This window comes from Hypanus sabinus, chromosome 1, assembly GCF_030144855.1.
Source record: "Hypanus sabinus isolate sHypSab1 chromosome 1, sHypSab1.hap1, whole genome shotgun sequence".
Classification (NCBI taxonomy): domain Eukaryota; kingdom Metazoa; phylum Chordata; class Chondrichthyes; order Myliobatiformes; family Dasyatidae; genus Hypanus; species Hypanus sabinus.
In genome coordinates this window covers 138081718-138106368 of record NC_082706.1, presented here as the reverse complement: position 1 = coordinate 138106368, position 24651 = coordinate 138081718, and the positions used below count along the sequence as shown (strand labels likewise).

Sequence of the window (24651 nt, the reverse complement as noted above, 5' to 3'; positions counted from 1 at the left end):
CACTGATAGGGTGAGAAAAGTGGGATAGGGCTAAGGGAATGTCTCTGACAGGGTGAGGGAAGAGGGATAATATGAAGGGATCGTCTCTGTTAGGGCAAGAATTGTGATGATGGCAGAGAGGAAGAAGCTGTTCATAAAATGTTGAGTATGTGTCTTTAGGATCCTGTACCTCCTCCCTAATGGTAGCAATGTCTAAGGGTGCATCTGTGTTGGTTGTCAGTGAGGAGAAGCTGAAATCTTAGGAAGAATGTTGGAAAAGCCTCACATGTCAAGCAACATGTGTGAAGAAGGAGCAACTGAATTAATAAAGTAGGTGGATGACCTTAACAGCAAGGTTGGCCAGTTCTGATAACTGAAATAGTTGAATTCAAAGGCTGCATCATGACAGGTATAACATGAAAATGCATTTATTGTACAAAGGTGTAAAAGCTTCCTTTTGAAATGTTCTTCCTCAAGGTATGTGCTGTCCCATCAAGGATGCATTTGATGCCCATCTGTAGATGACTGCAGCGGTGATCTTGTGTCACCTGTCACTGCCCTGATCAAAGAAAAAACATTGGCACCCGTTACAGCTGCACACTGGGTTAGCTTCATTCAATGGCAGGAACTGTAACACAATTTTTCTTCAAGACTTACTGTAAGTGTTTATAAAATTATCTTTATTTTAATTGCAATACCAAAGTGAAAATGTTAGAAAGAAATCAAATAATAGTACAACTTCAGAGGATAGTCACTTGAAGCTGAGGTTTGTAGGGACTTCCTCTCACAGATAGTGGTGGATCTCTGGAATTCTTTCCACAAGATTGTTGTGGAGGCCAGATCATTGGGTGAATTGAGAGACACAGAAAGCACAAAGAGGAGATGAAGCCTGGGATAGACCTGCCTTGAATGTATTGAATGAAGGAGGCAGGACTGAGGGGCAAAGGCGTACTCCTGCTCTTATTTACTTCTGTTCTTCTCTAAACAGGGAGGTTCCATTACATAACACAAAAATACAACTGCAGATGCTGTGGATCAAAGAATATGTACACAATGCTGCCTGACCTGCTGAGTTCTTCCAGCATTGTGTACATATTCCATTACATAACCCTACAATTACCCCTCAGGAGTTCCTGTCAATGTATCTTGTTTCCACTCAAGGAGCTGAAGTGATCCAACCTATTAGGGAACATAGGACCTTAATGGCTATTCCGTGCCCCAACCTCATGTTAATTTTCCTTCATAACTTTTAATACCATGGGTTAATGAAATGTGATTCTTGGATTTAAAATAAACACAACCGAGAATTAATTGTAATTATTAAACTTCATACTCCATATCTTAACATAGAAGGAAAAGATTTGGCCCATCGAGTCTAGACTGGTTCTTCGAGCATTCCTATCTGTCCTATTTGTGGAGGAGTGTTGTAAATTTCCATTGCCAGCTGCTTGGAGAGGTTTTCTGAAAAGACTGTTGACATTCCTGATTCTTTCCCCCTTGACTCGCGAACAAGTAGAATATGTTTCCCTCTTACCAAGAAGTCCAGTCGAGAATTTCATATGCGGCAGAAGCTCCCAGAGTGATTGGTGAAGCTCAAAGTGGGAGAAGGGAACAAAAAGTAATGTTGATAGATTGAATGTCCAACTATGCTTGTAGTATCAAACGGACAGGCAGGAAGGCAGAGGGAGTAGCATTGCTCTGTTGGACAAAAATGAAATCAAATCATTAGAAAGAGGTGGCAAAGAGGTGTGGAATTATTGCGGATAGAGCTAAGGAACTCCAAGGGTACAACGACCCTAATGGGATTATATACAGACCCCAAACTGGTCATAAGGATGTGGCCTACGAACTACAGTGGGAGATAGAAAATGCATGCCAAAAAGGCATGGAAGGGCTTCAATATCCAGAAAGGTTGGGAAAATCAGGTTGGTTCTGGATTCCAGGAGAGAGAATTTTTAGAATACCTAAGAGATGGCTTTTTAGAGTAGCTTGCAGTTGAGCCCAGCTATTCTGTTGGGGAGAATAGTAGGGGATCAACTATTCTGGATTGGGTGATGTGCAATGAACCAGAATTGATTAAAGACCTTTGTGGCAAGTGATGATATTAGGATTGAATTCACCCTGAAATTTGAGAAAGAGAAGCTAAAGTCAGATGTATCAGTTTTAGAATGGAGTAAAGAGAATTACAGAGCTGTGAGAGAGGAATTGGCCAGAAGTGATGGGGAAAGAATACTGGCAGGGATGGTGGTAGAGCAGCAATGGCTGGAATTTCTGGAAGCAATTCAGAAGGCACAGGATATATATATATATCCCAAAGAGGAAGAATCTAAAGGAAAGATGGGAGATACATGGCTAACAAAAGAAGTTGAAGCCCACATAAAGAGAGGGAAGTTAGAGGATTGGGAAGGTTTTAAAAACCAACATAAGGCAACTAAACAAGTCATTAAAAATGTAAAGGTGGAAAATGAAAGTAAGCTAGCTAGTAATATTAAAGAGAATACCAAAATTTTTTTCAGATACAAAATTGTAACAGAGATGCAAGACTGGATATCAGACTGCTGGAAAACGATGCTGGAGAGGTAGTAATGGACAATGAAATGACAAGTGAACTGAATAAGTATCTTGTATCAGTCTTCATAGAGGAAGACACTAGCAGTATGGTAGAAGTTCCAGCTGCCAGGGTACATGAAATGTATGAAGTTACCATAACTAGAGAGAAGGTTCTTGGGAAACTGATAGGTCTGAAGGTAGATAACTCACCTAAACCAGACAGTGTACACCCCAGAGTACTGAAAGAGGTGGCTGAAGAAATTGTGAAGGTATTAGTAATGATCATTCAAGAATCACTAGATTCTGGAACGTTTCTGGAAAACTCGAAAATTACAAATGCCACTCCACTCTTCAAGAAGAGAGAGAGGAAGAAGAAAGGAAACCATAGGCCAGTGAGACTGACCTCAGTGGTTGGTAAGATGTTGGAGTTGATTATTAAGCATGAGGTCTCAGGGTACTTGGAGACACATGATAAAACAGGCTGCAGTCAGCAAAGTTTCCTCAATAGAAAATTTTCTCTGGAGGAAACCTTGCCCGACAAATCTGTTGGAATCCTCTGAAGAAATAACAAACATGATAGACAATGGAGAATTGGTTGATGTTGTATACTTGGATTTTCAGAAGGGCTTTGACAAGGTGCCACACATGAGGCTGCTCAACAAGCTACGAGCCCATTGTATTACAGGAAAGATTCTAGCATGGATAAAGCTGAGGTTGATTGGCAGGAGGCAAACAATGGGAATAAAGGGAGCCTTTCCTGGCTGGCTCCCTGTGACAAGTGGTGTTCCACAGCAGCCAGTGTTGGGATTGATTCTTTTTACATTATATGTCAATGATTTGGATGATGGAATTGATAGCTTTGTTGGAAATTTTGCAGACAATATGAATATAGGTGGAGTGGCTGGTAGTTTTGAGGAAGTAGAGAGGCTACAGAAGGACTCAGACAGATTAGGAGAATTGGCAAAGAAATGGCAGATGGAACACAAAGTGTCAGGAAATGAAAGGGTTGAGTATTTTCTAAATGGGAGAAAATACAAAAAACTGAGGTGCGTAACTAGAGAGTCCGTGTGCAGAATTCCCTTAAAGTTAATTTGCAGATTGAGGCTGTGGTGAGGAAGGCAAATGCAGTGTTAGCATTCATTTCAAGAGGACTAAAATATGAAAACAAGGATATAATGTTAAGACTTTATAAAGCACTGGTGAGGCCTCACTTGGAGTGTTGTGTTAAGTTATCATAGAAAGCATGTACTGAAACTGGAGAGGGTTCAAAGGAGGTATATGAAAATGATTCCAAGTTGAATGGCTTGTCATATGAAGAGCATTTGATGGCTCTGAGCCTGAATTCATTGAAATTCAGAAGAATGAGAGATGACCTCATTGAAACCTATTGAATGGTGAAAGGCCTTGATAGAGTGGATGTGAAAAGGATTTGGAGAGATCTAAGACCAGAGAACACAGCCTCAGAATAGAGGGGGCGTCCTTTTAGAAAGGAGATGAGAAGAAATTTTTTTAGCCAGAGAGTGGTGAATCTGTGGAATTCTTTGCCACAAGCAGCTGTGGAGGCCAAGTCTTTATGTATATTTAAAGCAGAGGTTGATAGATTCTTAAAGCTCCATCTTCCTCTCACCTCAACCCTCCCCTCTCCACCGACACCATCAGCCTCCCTCCTCCCTCTGATCCCATCTCTCATCCGTGCTGGGTCTTTACCATTCCCTCCGACCTTAAACTCTCTGAGGCAGAGCACTCTGTCCTCAGAAGGGGCCTCACCTTTGTCCCCCTTCACCCACACCTCAGCGAGTTTCGCGTACGCCATGATGCCCAACTCTTCTTCCACCGTCTCCGTCTCCGAGCTTACTTCTTTGGCAAGGACTCTCCTACCCCCACCGATGACCCCTTCTCCCGTCTTCAACTCTCTTCCTCTTCATGGACACCCCGCTCTGGTCTTCTGCCTGCTCTGGATCTCTTTATCGCTAATTGCCGAAGGGACATCAACCATCTCGACTTCACTACACCGTGTTCCAATTCCAACCTCACTCTTTCCGAATGCTCTGCTCTCTGCTCCCTCTGCACCAATCCCAACCTTACTATAAAACCCGCTGAAAGGGGACAGCTGTTGTAGTCTGGCATACTGACCTCTACCTGGCCAAGGCACAGTGACAACTCTCTGATACCTCCTCTTATTTACCCCTTGATCATAACCCCACTAAGGAGCACCAGGCCATTGTCTCCTATACCATCACCAACCTTATCAGCTCTGGGGATCTCTCATCCACTGCCACCAACCTCATAATTCCCACACCCTGCACTTCCCGTTTCTACCTCCTACCCAAGATCCACAAACCTGTCTGTCCAGGTAGACCTATTGTCTCAGCTTGCTCCTGCCCCATCGAACTCATTTCTGCATACCTTGACACTGTTTTATCCCCTCTTGTTCAATCCCTTCCCACCTATGTTCATGACACTTCTCACGCTTTGAATTTTTTCAATGATTTTAAGTTCCCTGGCCCCCACCACCTTATTTTCACCATGGTCATCCAGTCCCTATATACCTCCATCCCCCACTAGGAAGGTCTCAAAGCTCTCTGCTTCTTTTTGGATTTCGGACCTAACCAATTCCCCTCTACTACCACTCTCCTCCGTCTAGCCGAATTAGTTCTTATTCTCAATAATTTCTCCTTTGGCTCCTCCCACTTCCTCCAAACCAAAGATGTAGCCATGGGCACCCACATGGGTCCCAGTTATGCCTGCCTTTTTGTTGGCTTTGTGGAACAGTCCATGTTCCAAGCCTATACGGGTATCCGTCCCCCTCTTTTCCTTCGCTACATCAATGACTGCATTGGCGCTGCCTCCTGCATGCATGCTGAGCTCGTTGACTTCATTAGCTTTGCCTCCAACTTTCACCCTGCCCTCAAATTTACCTGGTCCATTTCTGACACCTCCCTCCCCTTTCTTGATCTTTCTGTCTTCATCTCTGGAGACGGCTTATCTACTGATATCTACTATAAGCCTACAGACTCTCACAGCTATCTGGACTATTCCTCTTCCCACCCTGTCTCTTGCAAAAATGCTATCCCCTTCTCACAATTCCTCCTTCTCCGCCACATCTGCTCTCAGGATGAGGCTTTTCATTCCAGGACGAAGGAGATGTCTTCCTTTTTTAAACAAAGGGGCTTCCCTTCTTCCACCATCAACTCTGCTCTCAAACGCATCTCTCCCATTTTCCGCACATCTGCCCTCACCCCATCCGCTCACCACCCCACTCGGGATAGGGTTCCCCTTGTCCTCAACTACCACCCCACCAGCCTCCGGATCCAATGTATAATTCTTCATAACTTCCGCCACCTCCAACGGGATCCCACTACCAAGCACATCTCTCCCTACCCCACTCTTTTCTGCTTTCCGCAAGAATCGCTCCCTATGCGATTCCCTTGTCCATTCATCCCCTCCATCCCTTCCCACTGATCTCCCTCCTGGCACTTATCCTTGCAAGCAGAACAAGTGCTACACCTGCCCTTACACTTCCACCCTCACCACCATTCAGGGCCCCAGACAGTCCTTCCAGGTGAGGCGACACTTCACCTGTGAGTCGGCTGGTGTGGTATACTGTGTCCGGTGCTCCTGATGTGGCCTTTTATATATTGGTGAGACCCGACGCAGACTGGGAGACCGCTTCGCTGAACACCTATGCTCAGTCCACCAGAGAAAGCAGGATCTCCCAGTGGCCACACATTTTAATTCCACGTCCCATTCCCATTCTGATATGTCTATCCATGGCCTCCTCTATTGTCTAGATGAAGCCACACTCAGGTTGGAGGAACCTGCTGGGTAGCCTCCAACCTGATGGCATGAACATTGACTTCTCTAACTTCCGTTAATGCCCCTCCTCCCCTTCTTACCCCATCCCTGATATATTTAGTTTTTTTTCTCTCTGCCCATCCCTCTGCCTGTTCTCCATCTCCCTCTGGTGCTCCCCTCCCCCTTTCTTTCTGCCTAGGCCTCCCGTCCCATGATCCTTTCCCTTCTCCAGCTCTGTATCACTTTTGCCAATCACCTGTCTGGCTCTCAGCTTCACCCCACCCCCTCCGGTCTTCTCCTATCATGTTGCATTTTCCTTTCCCCCTCCTTCTTTCAAATCTCTTACTATCTTTCCTTTCAGTTAGTCCTGACAAAGGGTCTTGGCCTGAAACGTCGACAGCACTTCTCCCTATAAATGCTGCCTGGCCTGCTGCGTTCCACCAGCATTTTGTGTGTGTTGTTTGAATTTCCAGCATCTGTAGATTTCCTTGTGTTTAGATTCTTGATTGTTCAGGGCATGAAGGGATACAGGGAGAAGGCAGGAGATTGGGGCGGAGAGGAAAATTGGATCAGCCATGATGAAATGGCAGAACAGACTTGATGGTTCATATGGCCTAATTCTGCTCTTATATCATGGTCTTAGGGTCTACCTCGGTGGCGGGGGGGGGGGGGGGGGAGGGGGAGGAGGATAAGAAAAGGAAGCTTTGTGGATTGGTTCAGCTGAATGGTCTATTTCTTTGTGAATGCTGTTTTTCATAATTTCTTGAAAGCTTCAAACTATAGAACAAAATTACAAAGCTGTAGTAGAAACCCAAAGTATTCCCTGCCAAGCAGGTGTAAGTCCAAGAGAAATGGTTCAGATGATAAAAATGGCCAGTTACATCGCTCTTCGAAGCGTCCACTGATCATTGGCAGTAATTATCAAGCAATTGAGAGATGTCCTGTGGAGTGTCAATTTTGTGGCTTTACCTGGGTGGACAATATTGAAAGTGATCTAGCAGGATGGCTAGTTATGAAAGGAAATGAGCAGCACAGCTTCAGAATGTGTGAGGCTCTTACTACACAGTGTCAGAAACTAAGATTCGATTCTGACTGCTATTCCACCAGCAGTTTGGTTTTTGCTCCAGATTTCAGTATCTGCAGTCTTGTTTACTCCCACAGTGGAATAAAGGCAACTACAGAGGCATGAAAGGGGAGCTGGCCAAAGTTGTTTGGAAGGAGGCACTCGCAGAGATGACAGCACAACAAATTGAGTTTTTAGGAGCAATTTGAAAGGTTTAGGATGGATACATCCCGAAGAATAAGTATTCTAAAGGGAGTATTAGACATCCTGGCTGACAAGGGAAGTCAAAGAGAGCATAAAAGCAATACCGTATAAAATTAGTCAGAAACAAGAGGATTGGAAACTTTTAAAAACAAGAGGAGAGAAACCATGAAATATTAAGGTAAGTGAGCCAGAATATAAAAGAGGATACTAAATGTTTTTTTTCAGATGTATGAAGAGTAAAAGAGAGGCATGAGTTCATATTGGACCCCTGGAAAATGATGCTGGATAGGTAGTAATAGGAACAAAGAAATAGCAAACAAACTCAATAAATATTCTGCGTCATGTCTTTGCTGTGGAAGATGCCTGCAGTATGCCAGAAGTTCAAGGGATTCAGGGAATTGGGGGCAGAACTGAGTGTAGTTGCTATATTAAGGAGAAAGTTCTTGGGAAACTGAAAGATCTGATGGTAGATAAGTCACCTGGACCAGATGGACTACAGCCCAGCATTTGAAAGAAGTAGCTGAAGAGATTGTGAAGGCATTAGTAATGATCTTTCAAGAATCTCTGGAATGGTTCCAGAGGACTAGAAAATTGCAAATATCACTCCACTTTTTAAAAAGGGAGGGAGGCAAAAGACAGGAAATTATAGGCCAGTTAGCCTGATTTCAGTGGTTCGTAAGATGTTGGAATCCATTATTATGGAGGTGCATGGTAAAATACGCCAAAGTCAGCATTTTCTCCTTGAGGGGAAAATTTGCCTGACAAATCTGTTAGAATTTGTTGCAGAAATAACAGACAGGATAGACAATGTGGATGTAGTTTACTTGGATTTTCAGAAGAACTTTGACAAGGTACCTCATATGAGGCTGCAAAATGAGCTAAGAGCCCATGATATTACAGGAAAGATGCTAGCGTGGATAGAAAATTGGATAACTGGCAGGAGGCAAAGTGTAGAAATAAAGAGGGTCTATTCTGGTTAGTTGCCAGTGACTAGTAGTCTTTGCAGGGGTTGGTATTGGAACAGCTTCTTTTCACATTATATGTCAATGATTTGAATGATAGAATTGGTGGCTTTGTGGCCAAGTTTGTGGATGATATGAAGAGAGGTGGAGGCAGGTAGTGTTGAGGAAACAGGGAGTCTGCAGAGGGACTTAAACAGATTAGGAAAATGGACAAAGAAGTAACAGATGGAATATAATGCAGGGAAATAGTCATGCACTTTGATAGAATGAATAAGGACTTTAGGAGACCTAGGCCTCATATGGAGCCAGTGATCATTAATGGAAAATGTGTGGAGCAAGTTAAGACATACAAGTATCTGGGAGTGCAGTTAGACGAGAAGCTAGACTGGACTGCCAACACAGATGCCCTGTGCAGGAAAGCACAGAGTTGACTGTACTTCCTCAGAAGGCTGGCGTCATTCAATGTTTGTAGCGAGATTCTGAAGATGTTCTATCGGTCAGTTGTGGAGAATGCCCTCTTCTTTGTGGTGGCGTGCTGGGGAGGCAGCATTAAGAAGAGGGACGCCTCACGTCTTAATAAGCTGGTAAGGAAGGCAGGTTCTGTCATGGGCACAGAACTGGAAAGTATGACATCGGTGGCAGAGCGGAGGACGCTGAGTAGGCTACAGTCAATCATGGAAAACCCTGAACATCCTCTGCACAGCACCATCCAGAGACAGAGAAGCAGCTTCACCGGCAGGTTGCTGTCAATGCAATGCTCCTCAGACAGGATGAAGAGATCATTACTCCCCAATGCCATTCGGCTCTACAATTCAACCACCAGGGGCAAGACATGTTAAGTGCCGGGGTTAGGACTGAGTTTAAGTTACCACTCAATGCACTTTAGTAAACTATTTAAGAACTTTTTAAAAGCTATTTATTAATGCTTTTGGGAGGGTGATTTTAGATGCATATCATATTTATACTGAGTTAAATACTGTATGTAATTAGTTTTGCTATAATAAGTGTATGGGACACTGGAAAAATGTTGAATTTCCCCTTGGGGATGAATAAAGTATCTATCTATCTATCTATATATAAGGGTACAGATTATTTTTAAGTGGGGAGAAAATTCAGAAATCAGAGGTGCAAAGGGACTTAGGAGTCCTCATGCAGGATTCCCTAAAGGTTAACTTGAAGTTTGAGTCGATGGTAAGGAAGACAAATGCAGTGTTAGCATTTATTTTGTGAAGACTACAATATAAAAGCAAGGGTGTAATGCTAAATCTTTATAAGGCATTGGTCAGGCTGCAGTTGTGAGCAGTTTTGGGCTCCATATCTATGAAAAAATGTGCTGGCATTGGAGAGGGTCCAGAAGAATTTCATGAGAATTGGCCCGGGGGTGAAAGGGTTAATGAATGTGAAGTGTTTCACTTTGAGCATATACTCCTTGGAGTTCAGAAGAACGAGAGGAGATCTCATTGAAAACTGCTGAATGTTGAAAGGTCTAGATAGTGGATGTGGGAGAGTCTAGCACCAGAGGGAATAGTCTTAGAATAGAAGGATGTCCCTTTAGAACAGAGATGAGGGGGAATTTCTTTAGTCAGAGGGTGGTGAGTCTGTGGAATTCAATGCCTCAGACAGCTGCGGAGGCAATTGGGTATATTTCAAGCAGAGGTTGATAGGTTCTTAATTATTAAGGGTGTCAAAGGTTACTTGAAAGGTTAAAGGAAAAAGGTGAAAAAATAGGGTTGAGAGGGATAAAAAAAAATCAGCCATGACGGAATGGTGGAGCAGACTCAATGGCCTTATTCTACGTCTTAATGTCTCATGGTCAATATCTGTCTCTAACCATAATGATTCAAGAGTACAGAGTACACTTACAATTCCAGAATACAGACACTAAAATTGAATTATTCTGTGGGATTTTACTTTCCACCCTTCCCTGTCAGTTCTAATTCCTGTGTACACAGACCAGTATCCAACACTGACAGTCTGCTTGTGTGGGAAGGATTTGTGATGGTCTTTCCCTCACCATTTCTATCCAGTACAGGCACAGTACTGCATCTGGTGTACCTGCCATCTCACAGATCCCTGTTCAATCCTGCCCTCCAGTGTTGTCTGTGTGAAGTTTGCACATTCTCCCTGGGACTCTGTGGCTTACCGCCAGCTGCTCCAATTTCCTCCCAACATTCCACAGCCGTGCACGTCAGTAGATTAAGGCAATAAGACCATAGGATATAACAGCAGAATAAGGGTACTCAGCCTATCGAGTCTGCTCCCCCAGTTCATCAATGCTGATTGATTATCCCACTCAACCCCATTCTCCTGCTTCTCCCCTGAACCTTTGACGCCCTGATTTATCAAGAACCTTTCGACTTCCATTTTAAATATACCTAATGACCTGGTCTCCACAGCTATCTGTGGCAATGAATTCCACCGATTCACCATCCTCTAGCTAAAGAAATTCTTCCTAACTTCTATTCTAAATGGACATCCCTCTTTTCTGAGCCTGTGCCCTTTGGTCCTCGACTCACCCAGTATAGGAAACATCCTCTGCACAACGACTCTATCTAGTCCAATTGACCACTGTAGATTGTTCCCAGTGTGTGGATGGATGGTAGGCTCTGGAGGCAGTTGATGAGGATGTGGGAAGAATAAAATGGTATTTGATTAATTTCAGATGAGTGTAAGTGTGTAGTTAATGGTTGGCACAGACTTGGTTGGTTTAAGGACCTATTTCAGTACTGTATCTCTATGACTATGAAGAAGGAAATAGCAAAGGAAAGGTGCTAGATACGTGACATGAATGGTACCAGGAGAATCTTTGTACTGGAATTAAGGAGCAGCAGAACATAAGTCCTTTGGCCCTTAAAAAGACTCAACATCCTGACCAATTCTATGTCTTTACCTCATTTTCCACCTGTTTCCTCTATTCCCCTTCTTTATTTTGTAAAATTGTCGACTTCAGCTTGAGCATGCCTAATGACTAAACAGCTGGAAGAGAGAATTCTGAGGACTTACAACCTTCAGCACTCCTCATCACAATCCTAAAGGCAAGAACTCTTGTCCTGGATCCTGCTTTAAGCTGTAGATGTATCAACCTTAGAAAATACCTCTCAGCAACTATGGAATTGGCTACAGAGTTATTACAGATCAAAACAGAAAAAGAAAACTTGGTTTAGTACAATCTGAAATAGAATGAAAAAAACAAGGTGGGATCTGTGGACATGAAGATCCACCTACCAGTAAGGTGACAGAGAAAGTCAAGATGTGTTGAAGGACAGAACTGGAGGAAGGCAGTGTCCTTGAAGGATAATTGGGCTGGAATAAACTTAACTGAGAATTTAGTGAACAGTTAACGACTCCAGAGAACCAAGGGAAAGCTATTAGAACTACTACACCAAGGATGGTTAATAAGAATAACATTACAAAGTGAGCTTACGGGGTTAGGTGCTAAGTTAAAGGGCAGAACCTCCAGGGTTGTGAACTCAGGATTGCTACCAGTGGGAGACCAGAAAAAGGAAGGTCATAAAGTTTAACACATGGGTAAGGAGTTGTTGCACGAGGGAAGGCTTCAGATGTTTGAATCATTGGGCTCTCTCACAGGGAAGGTGGGACCTGTACAGAAGGGATGGGTTTGCTCCTGAACTGGGGCGGCTGGGGGGGGGGGGGTGGGTGGGTGGGAGCAGAACTAAAATCCTAACCTGAAAGTTTTCTAGTACTACATGGGGGTAGGGGGTTTCAACTTGAGTTGCAGGGGGATGGGAACCAGAAAGCCAAAACAGACAGTGGAGTGGTTGTGGAGAAAGATGTCGTTAAGCCTACGTATGAAGTCAGGAATCGAAAGGTTCAACATGGTAGGATTAATGTGCTGAGCTGTGTACAGTAGTATACTTCAATGCAAGGACTATTGTAGGAAAGGTGGATGAGCTTAGGGCATGGATGAGCACAAGGAATTATGACATTGTAGGCATTAATGAGACTTGGTTGCAGGAGGGGCAGGACTGGCAGTTCAATGTTCTGGGTTCCATTGTTTTAGAGTGTAGAAGATTGAGGGGTGACTTGATAGAAGTATACAAAATTATGAGGGGCATAATTTTGGTAAATCCAAGCAGGCTTTTTCCACTGAGGTAGGGTGAGATTAGAACTGGAGGTCATGGGTTAAAGGAGAAAGGTGAAATGTTTAAGGGGTACCTCTTCACTCAGAGGGTGGTGAGAGTATGAAATGAGCTACCAGCACAAGTGGTGGATTTTGGGTTGATTTTAACAGGTAGGTGTGTGTGTGTGAGAGTGAGTGAGAGTGAGTGAGAGAGAGAGAGAGAGAGAGAGTGTTTTCACAGAACTATCCGGGATTGACACCTTAGAGAAAGCTCACTGGGGCATGAAAGCAAGTTACTTTTTTTTCCCTTATTCCTTGAATCCTTCCGTTTCTTGATTTTAATAATTGGTGATTTTTTTAAAAAACCTGTTCCATTGGTATTTTCCTCTGTAGATGACCCAGCGATTTCCTCCAGCATTTTGTGAGTTGTTTGTTAGATATTGATGAAAATTTTTTTTATAAAACCCCACTTTTTGCAAGTTGCTGTCCTACCCTCCCACAGCTACCCTTCCATCACCACCCTGTCCCACCTGCAACCTAGCCCCATCCAGTCCCCAGTTAACCAACCCCTACTTCTCCTTTCACAGTCTACCCCCTCCTCACCATCCCCAAACTTTGAACTGAATTGATCACAGGAATGAAAGGATGAACATATGAGGAGCAGTTGATGCCTCTTGACCTGTACTCTGTGGAGTTCAAAAGAAGGAGAGGGGACTTTAGTGAAACCTACCAAATCATGAGGAGCATGGATAGAGTGGACATGGAGAGAATGTCTCCATCAATAGGAGAGTTGAGGACCCAAGGGATGTCCCTTTAGAACTGAGATAAGAAGAGGTTTCTTCATCCAGAGGGTGTGAATCTGTGGAATTCGTTACCACAGAAGGCTGTGGAGGCCAAGTCAGTGGGGGTATTAAGAAAAAGATTGTTAGATTTTCATTTGGTTAAGGGTTATGAGGAGAATAGAGATGAAAAAGAGTTTCAGCCATGATTGAATGGTGAAGCAGTCATGATGGGCCAAATGGCCTAATTCTTCTTGCTCTTAGTTCTGGTCACTTCATTATAGGAAACGTGGAATTGTGCAGAGGAGATTCACCAAGAGGCATCCCAGATTAGAGAATATTTTATGGGGAAAGGTTGAGTAATCTAAGGCTTTTCTTTAGAGAAAAGGAGAATGAGAGGAGATTTGATAGAGATGTATAAGATGATAAACGGCATAGACAGAGTGTGCGGTCAGCACCTTTCTCCCCAGGGTGGCAGTGGCTTATACTAGAAGACATACCTTTAAGGTGATTGGAGGGAAGTATAAGGGGGTGGGGGAGCACCAGTGGTATATTTTTTACACAGAGAGCAGTAATTGCATGGAATGCCAGGGGTTGTGGTAGAGGCAGATATATTTGGGACATTTAAGACCCTCTTCGATAGGCACATGGATGAAAAGAAAATGGAGGGCTATGTGGGAGGGAAGTGTTAGATTGATCTTGGATTAGGTTAAAGGATCTGTACTGTGCTGTTAATTGTCTATGGTCCATATCCTTCCCAAAGTTGCACCTTCAACCCATTGAGTTTGCTTTGAGATCCTTCTTTACTGATTCCAGAATTGACTTAAAACAATAGAATTCTGATTCCCGACTTGTCATGGTGGAATTTGAACTAATTGCCAGACCAACAGCTCAGACTTCTGTGAATCAATCAAGCAGTTTAACTGCTATTACACTGCACTGGCTGAAATGATGGCCTTAATAAACACCTTGGAGTATTAGTTGGCCGGATACAAAAGTGATGATTCACCAAATTCCATTGGTTTATTTTGACTGAGTTGTTTGCATTGCAAGGACTGTACTGTACTGTTTAATGTTCCTCCTATACCTTATGGTTTTATGGACTGTCAGACTATAATATGCCATTCCTGCTTTGTTTCAGGCCCTCTCACACCCCTCCCTCCACCAATGGCTGCTCCACTTGGGAATGCCCTTGTGGCCGAGTATGATGGGGAGATCAGCATCAATGTTGGGGGTTTGAAGAAGAAACTAAGCTACCGAACCTTAGCAAGGTTCCCGGAGACCAGGCTGGGCCAACTTCTACGCTGCTGCTCCACAGAATCTGTCCTCGAGTTGTGCGATGACTACGACGAGGAGGAGAAGGAATTTTACTTTGACAGAAACCCTGCCCTCTTCCCTCTAGTGCTGAACTTCTACCACACGGGCAGACTCAGGACCACAGGCAAAGCATGCATCTTCATGCAGGAAATTGAGTACTGGGGCATTGAGGAGTTCTTCATTGATCCACCCTGCTGCAGCCCTGATCACCAGGGCCACAGCATGGCAACTGATCTGGACGAAGGGGAGGAAACAGCCAGTGATCGAGGCAGCACCACCTCATCCCTCGACGAGGTCCTAACCTTCTTCAAGGATGCATCAAAGTATGACAGCCAGGTCTTTGGGAACTGCCGGCGGCGGCTGTGGTTAATGCTGGAAAACCCCGGTTACAACATCATTAGCAGGATTTACAGTGTGCTGTCAATAATGATGGTTTTGGGATCCATAGCCACCATGTGTCTGAACAGCATGGGTGAGTTCCAGCTGGTGGATCAACAGGGAAACAACAGAGACGATCCCCGGTTTGAGATTGTCGAGCATTTCTGCATAGGCTGGTTTACCCTTGAGCTTCTGGCCAGGATGTTTGCTTCACCAAGCCTGCTGCAATTCTTCAGGCTCCCACTGAATGTCATTGACCTGATGTCCATCTTACCCTTTTACCTGACGCTGCTGGTGAACCTAGCCGTCGACAGCAGCCCCACCTTGCCTAATCTCGGCCGGATGCTGCAGGTCCTCAGGCTGATGAGGATCTTCCGCATCCTAAAACTTGCCCGCCATTCCACGGGCCTGAGGTCGCTGGGGGCCACCTTGAAACACAGCTACAGGGAGGTGGGGCTTCTCCTTCTCTACCTGTCAGTCGGGGTGTCTGTTTTCTCCGTGGTGGCCTACACCATCGAGAAGGAGGAGAACTCCGGGCTGACCACCATCCCCTCCTGCTGGTGGTGGGCCACTGTCAGTATGACCACGGTGGGATACGGAGATGTAGTCCCCATCAGCATTGGGGGTAAATTAACGGCCTCTGCCTGCATTCTGGCTGGGATCCTGGTGGTGGTGCTCCCGATCACACTCATCTTCAATAAGTTCTCCCACTTCTACCGGCGTCAAAAGAACCTGGAAAATGCCATGAGGAGCTGCGAGTTCGATGAGGGTCTGGCTGAATTACCCCTGCTTAACCTTCGCGACTATTATGCAGACAGGATGAAGTCGCTGATGGTCAGCCTCAACAACATGAGCAGAGAGTCCTCCACCGAGCACAGTATGAACAATTCAGTGCACTGAATCCAGCCTGAATGTAGTCATCATGATATAGCTCATAATCACAACCCAAACTGTTTGATATTGTGGATCTAAAGCATGTGGAAACAACTATCCACCAACCAGTGTTTCAAACCCAGTTAATGTACACAGTGAAGAGCCATTACCTTGTTCACCACACATGAACCTCCAATATTGCAAGACGTTCCCGACATGATTCTGATGCAAATTGAGCCTGAGCAGTACAAGAATGAAACAAGAATCATTTTTAGAAACATTTTAAAGGAGGGGGAGGGGGAGAGAGGGAGAGAGAAAAGAAATAAATAGTGAGTTTGGGAAGAGAATTCCTGAGCTTCAGGGTCAGGCTGCTGAAGCTTTGCTGCCAGTGGTGATCACAACAAATTCAAGGATGAGCCTTGGAGAATAAGAGGAAGTTACATTCCAATGAGACAATAGATGCTTTGAACACAGAGGAGAGCTTTTTAAATACTGGCTTTTTTTTAGAATACCATCCAATGGTTCAACCTTGTTCTTAAACTGACACTAATTTGCACAGGAACTATTAATTACTAGACTATTTATTTTTACAGGAGATCAAACCACTTTAGGCTGGAGAAACTGTTACCCAGAGACCAATAGAATGTATAATTAGGACCATACTAAAATAAAATTCATTGTAAAATATAATAAAATGTTTTATGTGCACTAAAGTGGTAATAATTAGAACTGTCCAGTCTATAAATTCCATAGTTAGAATCGTGCAAGTTCCAAGTTTCTACATGGCTTATCCATGTTAAAAGTTTGGCAAACAACCTCCCTAAAGTGGAAAAAACCCAAGTACAGTCACGCAGATTTTCCTTCCACTGAAGCCACAACACTGAAAGGGGACCTCATTTAATTGGTATATGATATTCTGAGAAATAAAAGAATAAATTTAATGTGCAGAGAGAAGGGCAAAGCTATAAACATTACAGAGGTTACAGCATGGAAGAACATCCAACTTGTTTAATTCATGCCAGCTTGTTTCAAGAGTAATCTAATCAATCCCACTTCACTACACTTCTCCTCATTACCCCTGTAAATCCTTTCCATACAATTCCCCTTTTAACACCACAATTAAATCTACCTGCACATTACTGCACTGAGGAGAGGGTGGAGGAGATACACCAGGATGTTCACTGCCATAGAAGACTTTAGATATAGGGAGAAATTGTAGAGGCTGGCTTGTCTTCCCTGGAGCAAGCAAGGCTAGGGAGTAACCTGATGAGTGGCATAAAAAGGGTAGATAGAATCTTCTGCGTATGGCAGGGGTATTAAGAATAAATGGGCGTAGGTGCATGGTGAGATTGCAATGAGATCAGTTTGACACGGAGTACTGGTTTTTGGAATATGTTGTTAGAGGAGCTGAAGTTAGATAGAGTCAGTGAAGAAGCAGTTAGATAGGCACTAAAGTAATACTCACAAAATATTCTATTTATAGAGCATTTTTCAAGCAGATGATGCAGTTCAAAGTGCTTTACAATGGGATAAAAGTACAACCATGAAAAAATAAAAATAAAAGACAAGATGTTAATTAAAGGCAAGGTTTTGAGCTGGTGTTTAATAGTGTTAGCTGAGTCTGTATCCCTTATAGTTTTAAGGATTAAGTTCCACACTTTAGGAAAATGGTTCAAAATAAAAGCACACCTTCCAATTGTCTTTTCAGGGAGATTGTTTAAATTTAAATTTAAGAGACCAGTAGAAGAAGATCTGAGAGCTCAAGCAGGATTATAAAACGAAAATGATTCTGTGATGTAGTCTGGTCTCAGACCATTAAGAGCTTTATAAGTAAATATGAGACATTTAAAATCAATTCTAAAACATACAGGAAGCTAATATAGAGTAGCCAGGATGGGAGTGATATGCTCCCTCATCCTGGCTTTAGCTAAAAGTTTAGCAGCGATGTTCTGAATGAATTGAAGCTTGTCAATGGATTGATTCAGGAAGCAAATAAACAGTATATTGGAGTAACCTAGTCTATTCAATTTAAAGGCATAAATTAATTTTCAGCATCATTGCGTGACAGAAACGGACATACCTTTGCAATATTTCTTACGTGTAGAAATGCTGCTCTGGTCATTTTCTTTATGTAGGATTTAAAATTCAAATCTGAATCAAGGATAACACCCAGACCTGTTACTTCTGATTTTACAAGGAGAACCAAGTTCCTAAGTTTATCAAGAAGTTTACCTCTTTTGGCTTTGGGACCAACCAAAAGTGTAGTAGTTTTATCTTCATTTACTTTTAAGAAATTATTGCATTTGTTTATTGCAGCCATACCAGATGTCAGAGAGGATAGGGTGTTATCAGGCTCAACTGAGATGTACAATTGTGTGTCATCTACATAACTGTGGAAATCAAGTTCATGCTCTGAAAAGCATGTACAATGGGTAGGGAACTAAGACATCTTCCCCGAGCAACAGCATTGTATCTCTTGGTAAATTGGTCTCCAAGACAGACAAAAAAATTCTCTCTAAGATACATGAATGAAACTAATTAAGTAGGCATGGCATAGTAGGGTATTGTCCTAATGTGGGATGGGTGTAGATGAGCTGAAAGGTTGGCACAGAAGTAATGGGCCAGAGGGACTATTTCTATGACTCAGACACTGTATTCCAGACCCTAATCTTTTGTTGTCTCCTCTTTGATTCTTTCACCATTCACCTTCCTACACCGTCTGGCTCAGATATAAATACACATTTTTGAATGGCAACAGCTCACTCTATTTGCTTCGCATCACTAGAAGAGAATTGGTAAGATCAGGTTCCTGGCACTGAGGCTAACAGCACTGTTCAGTGGTGAGCACCATGAGTACGATCGGCTGAAACAACTCGGGGAGTTTGCACACACACCCTTTGCCACCAGCTTTATTCATCCTGGCTCTCACACCTCACATTCCCTCCTTATTCTGCTGTTAGTCATGAGCCTGATTCACTTTCCCTCTGGAGTAAGTCACATTGCATCAGCAGGCTGTTCTTTGTGGCTGAGGGACACCTTATTTTCTTCATGTGTTACATACATTGGTACATTGATTTTTCTCCATGTTTACCTTTTTTTTTAAAGACGTTCCCCTTACCTGTCACAAAAATGATAAAGCTGCAGAGCCACGATGAAAGGCCAGTGTGTGTGGGACCATTGCAGTTCTCTTTACAGGTTCACCTGTAAAGGTGGGCCAAGTTGCTGTGTGTTGTAACTGCAAAACAGAACTAACTGAAAGAAAAACACAGGGAGACCAGGAGCATGTGTACTCTTAGTTTCATTTTTACTTTAGCAAGGCACGCACATATTCACATACTTTTACATATAACCAGTAATAAATTATTTAAACAAAGAATACTTAATCAAACAATATATTTACAATATTACTCAAGTATTACTGAAATATCAAATACACAACACTTAGCTATATACTCCAACTTAATATAGATTGCATCTCAAATTATATCTGCGGATCTATCCCAAGCAACCAGGAAAAGATTCGAGCCGACATGGGGTAAAAGCAGGGGAGTGAGGATGACTGGAAGAATTGGATCAGTCCATGATTGGATGGTGGAACAGACTCAAAGGGCTGAGTAGTCTACTTCTGCTCCTATATCTTATGGTCTTATGGACTTCTAGATCGAGTTAGAGCAAAATCTAGTCACACAATCATAAGAGTATAGGGTGTAAAGGGCTGAGGGTGCAGCCATGTGGAGCACCAGTGTTGAGGATAATCTTGGCAGAGATGTTGCTGCCTATCCTTCCTACTGCAGCATGTTGGTCAGGGAGTCAAGAATCCATCAGGGGATGTGCTGAGTCCCAAGTCTAGGAATTTCGAGATTGCTTTGGTGTGAGTTGCGTATGGGTTGGACTCAATAAATAGGGGTTTGACCTAGGTGCCTTTGTTATTCAGATGCTCCAGGTGTGTGTGTAGGACCAGGGAGGTGGAGTCATTTTACACGTCCCCTTCCCTAAGATGTAACTTCCCAGGACTTGAATTTTCTTCTTCTTCTCCTCCTCCTCCTTCTTAGTCAACACCCTGAATGAAGGATGACTTGTTTCCTCTCTGGTTCTCTGAATTCTTTGGTGATTGAGGAGGCCAGGCCCTTTCACACAGAAGGTGTGGGGGCAGCTGGTGTCTGATGGTGGGTAGTTAGTCAAAGTCAATATATCATGAAATTATGTATGTGTCACACCACCTTGAGATTCACTTTCTTGCTGGCATTAACAGAAAATAAAGTAGTACAATAGAATTTATGAAAAGCCACATTTAAGCACTGACAAACAACCAGAGTGATTTTTGAGAGGTCCGCTCCTTCCACCACTTACCCAGTGCTTCTCTATTTCCCTGATGCCTGGCTTCAAGGTTCTCAGTGGCTCACTCTTGCTCCTTCTCCACTTTGGTCATGGATCAGAGGTTCCCAGCTAGCAGTAGGGATGCTGCAATTCTTCAAGGAGACATCAGGCACATCCTTGACTATTTTCCTCAATCCACTACTACACTCTTCCCATGACAAAATTGGTACAGAACTTTGGAATACTGTTCTGAACCATCTGTATCAACGTACAGTGTTCTATGTGCCCTGTAAAATGGCTTCCATGCCAACACTTATCTCTGTGCACAACTGTATTTGAATGTAATGGAAATAATGTGTACTATTAAACAAATACATGCAGATTTTATGTGAAGCAGGGAATGGGTAAAGCCTGCACAATGTGGCAGAGAAATTCCTGAGGAGTATTCAGTGTAGCTTTTGTTTTGTTGTTTGATATATTGGTGAGTGAGCAAATAAATGGACCTCTGCATGTCAAAGTCTGACCCTTCAATTGCATGAATTGCTTTTGGAAATTCCACACATCTGTGCTATGAATGTTAAGCCAGGACTGTCTGGATGATTCTCTTTTTGGAACAGTTGGCTATGTCTTCACCACAAGGCAGAGAAAATCTGCTCTACCACATGAGAATAAAGGATACAAATTACTGAAATTTTAGTATGTGGCTTATTTTTCCTGCTGTGTGATTTGGATTAGGCCTTCCTAGCAGAAAGTTTATATTTATTCATGATTTTAATAAGAATGAGAAGTACATTTCAGATACATACTATGGAAAATTTAAACTGTATAAACTAAAAAAAGTTGAAATATTTCACATTCATGGAACACACCAATGTAGTGAGATAACTAGAAGAAACTTGCATATTAACAGTTTGGTAAATTCATTTATCATTGTCACATGTACTAAGGTACAGAGAATAATGTTGTTCTGCATATCCTCCACACAGACCATTTAATCACATCAGTACAAGGGAAAAGCAATAACAATGCTTACAGAGGAAGTGCAATGCGGGCAGGCAATAAGGTTCAAGGCCAGAATGAAATAGATTGTGAGGTCAAATGTCCATCATATCATGTGAGAGGTGCATTCAGTAATCTTATAACAATGGGGTAGAAGCTATCCTTGAACCTGGTGGTATGCGTTTTCAGGGTTCTATATTCTCTGCCTAACGGGAGAAGGGAGAAGAGAGAATGAACAGGGTGGGTGGGGACTTTAAGTAATTGCTGCTTTATTGAGGCAGGGAGAAATGTCAAGAGTCAAAGGAAGACAAAGAATTATCCATAAATCTAGCTATTTCAGTTGGCATATTCCGATATATACTTAGTTCTGTTGAATTGGCTAAGCTTATTTCATATAATTGTTCAAAGATTGTTTAGAACCATAGAACCATAAAACATTACCGCACAGAAACAGGCCTTTTGGCCCTTCTTAGCTGTTCTGAACCACTTTTCTGCCTCATCCCACTAACCTGCACCTGGACCATATCCCTCCGTACACCTCTCATCCATTTATTTTCCTAGCTCACTTAACAAGAAACTGAAGGGAACAAATGAATCGTCTGTCTGACATTGCACGGGTTCATCCCAGATCCTCTACCACCTTCACTTTCCCAGGCTTCAGTCTTAAACCAGTACCGTGACTGAGCATCCTCACACCTCTGGGAAGAAAACTCCACCAGTTCTGATAAAGAAATGGCTTCCTATCTTAATCTTAAGCGATACATGACCGGCCTTCAAATATACAGCATTGGCAGTGGTGATATGCGATGACACGCAAAGTCTTGTAGTTCTTCATTTATTTCACAGTACATCCTTTATTAAAAAGAAAGTGGAATATGATTCCTAGGAACTGCTGAATGGAATATCTGCGAAAAATTCCAGAGGCTACTGCAGATGGGATTGGAGAATCAGAAATTAGGTTTAACATCATTCTTGAACTGAAGGGTTATTAGGCAGAGGAAATCTTCAAAGAGCAATAGAACAAAATCACTGTAAGTGGTCTGGTAGATGCACATATCTAACAGACATGCAGAAATTCACAGACAGACCCATACACCCACACATTAATTTTGTTTAATAATCCCTTGTGTGGCACCTTATCAGAGGCCTTCTGAAAGTCCAAATACATCACATCAACTTGTTGGCTCGTAATCATTTTTATATCAGAATTGGATGTATTATCGCTGATTTAGATTACATGAAATTTCTAGTTTTGTGGCAGCAGTGCAGTTCAAATACATAAAATTACCATAAATTACAAGATTAAATAAATCGTGTAGTGTTCATTGACTGTTCAGAAATCAGATGGTAGAGGTGAAGAAGTTGTTTCTGAATCATTGGGTGTGGGTCTTAAGACTCCTGTACCTCCTCCCTGATGGTAGCAATGAGAAGAGACCATGTCCTGGATGATGAGAATGCAAAAAAGTTCCAGTACCTTTGGTAAGGTGGAGTCATTCAAAGACCAATAGGAATAAGTCTTGGAGGCAGAGGGCACAGTATTAAACCAGTGCCTTACATCAGTCTTCACGCAGGAATAAGATGCTGTGGGAGTCTTAGCAAATTATGATGTAATTGGGAATCTGAAAAGACTAACATTTGAAAAAGAGGAGATACTAGAAAGGCACTCGGTATTGGTTAATAATTGTTACATGTACCGAGATACAGTAAGAAGCTTGCTTGCGTTCTGTTCATACAAATTGAATCATTGAGCTAGAGCAAGGTAGAACAATAACCATGCAGGAAAATGTGTAACAGCTAAGAAAAAGTGCAGAGCAGGTAGACAGCAAGATGGACAGTCATAACAAGGTAGATTGTTTGGTCTAGAGTCCAACTTATCATGCGAGGAAACTATTTAATAATCTTATAACAGTAGAGTAGAAGCTGTCCTTCAGTCTGGTGGTACATGCTATTAGGCTTTTGTATCTTCTGCTTGATGGAAGGAGGGAAATGAAAGAATGTCTGGGGTGGGTAGGGTACTGTAATTGTGACCATCCTCAGAGACCAGTCTGACTGTGACAACAAGAGTGGAGTCTCCCTGCTGTCTGCCACAGGGGAAGTCATTACCATGGTCCTCCTCAACCCTGTGAGCAAAAACCTCCTCCCCAAAGCACAGTCCAGATTCTCTCAGTGCGCACTTAAATCCTAAACTGGATGCGGATTCCTGAACAATCCACGAACACTACTTTGCTAGTCCTTTTTGCAATATTTATTTACCTATTTATTGTAACTTATAGTCATTTTTATGTCTGGCACTGTACAGCTACACTGAACAACACATTCCAGTGATAATAAATCTGATTCTGATTATTTTTGTGTAACAAGACCAACAAGAGAGGTGGGGGAAATTCTGGGTTTAGTTTTAGGGAATGAAGCTAGGCAGTGCAAACAGTGACGCAGAGAAAGTACTTTGTGGTGGTGATTAGAATTCACAGATTTAGGATAAATATGGAAAAGGTCAAAAATAAATGGACCAAGGCTCTAAAATGGGAGTAAGGCCAATTTACTAGACGGAAGAGTGGTTGTGGAAAATCTCGACTGGAGATACTTGAGTTGTAGAGTTGTACAGCTCAGAAACAGGCTTTTCTACCCACCATATCCATGCTCACCTTGTTAAATCTACACTCGTACATTTGCCTGCATTAGAACCAACTTTTTCTATGTCTTGCCGACCTCTGTCCATCTAGATACCTCTTAAATGTAGGAATTGTATTTGACTCAACCACCTCTTCAGGCAGCAAGTTCCAGATATCAACCAGTCTCTGTCTGCCTAACAATTGTTCCCCTCAGAGCCCTTTTAAAATTCCTTCCTCTCATCTTTAGTCTTTTTTTTTGGCTCTTTTCTTGGCTCAACTGTTTATGCCTTCAGCCTGATCTGAAGAGCTCCTCCAGCATTTGTGTGTGTTACTCCCTTAATATACCATTGGGAAAAGAAAGATTTGTACTATCTACATGAGACATTCTGCAGATGCTGGAAATCCAAAGCAACACACACAAAATGCTACAGGAACTCAGTAGGTAAGGCAGCATCTATGGAAATGAACAAGCACTTGACCTTTCTTCAGGACTATCTACCCTATCTTTGCCTATTATAATCTAATATATGTCTATCGGGTCACCTCTTAACCTTCTTTGCTCCAGGGACTTAAAGGTAAATAATTTTTGGAACAATACAAGGAGATAATGAAGGAAATTCAGGGTAAAAATAAGTTCTAAGTAAAATTTATATCAGAGTACATACAACAACCCTGAGATTCTTTTTCCTGTGGGCATACTTAACAAATCTACAGAACAGTAACTATAAACAGGATCAATGAA

At 42.6% G+C, this 24651-nt stretch overlaps 1 protein-coding gene across 3 annotated transcripts in view; it reads left to right on the top strand.

The window, feature by feature from the left end:
• The window catches only part of LOC132398025 (potassium voltage-gated channel subfamily S member 2-like), a 99364-nt gene extending 76210 nt beyond the window's left edge, over positions 1 to 23154 (top strand). The window contains exons 1-3 of one of the 3 annotated variants that reach the window (XM_059976941.1): positions 588 to 637; positions 2496 to 2558; positions 14555 to 23154. In XM_059976941.1, the coding sequence (XP_059832924.1) occupies positions 14581 to 16008 (1428 nt within the window). In that variant the 5' untranslated portion in view covers positions 588 to 637; positions 2496 to 2558; positions 14555 to 14580 and the 3' untranslated portion in view covers positions 16009 to 23154. Of the gene's footprint in view, positions 1 to 456; positions 638 to 2495; positions 2559 to 14554 lie in introns of those variants that run through there. The other 2 variants (XM_059976936.1, XM_059976946.1) reach the window with 2 other exon arrangements.
• The last annotated feature ends 1497 nt before the right edge of the window (positions 23155 to 24651 follow it).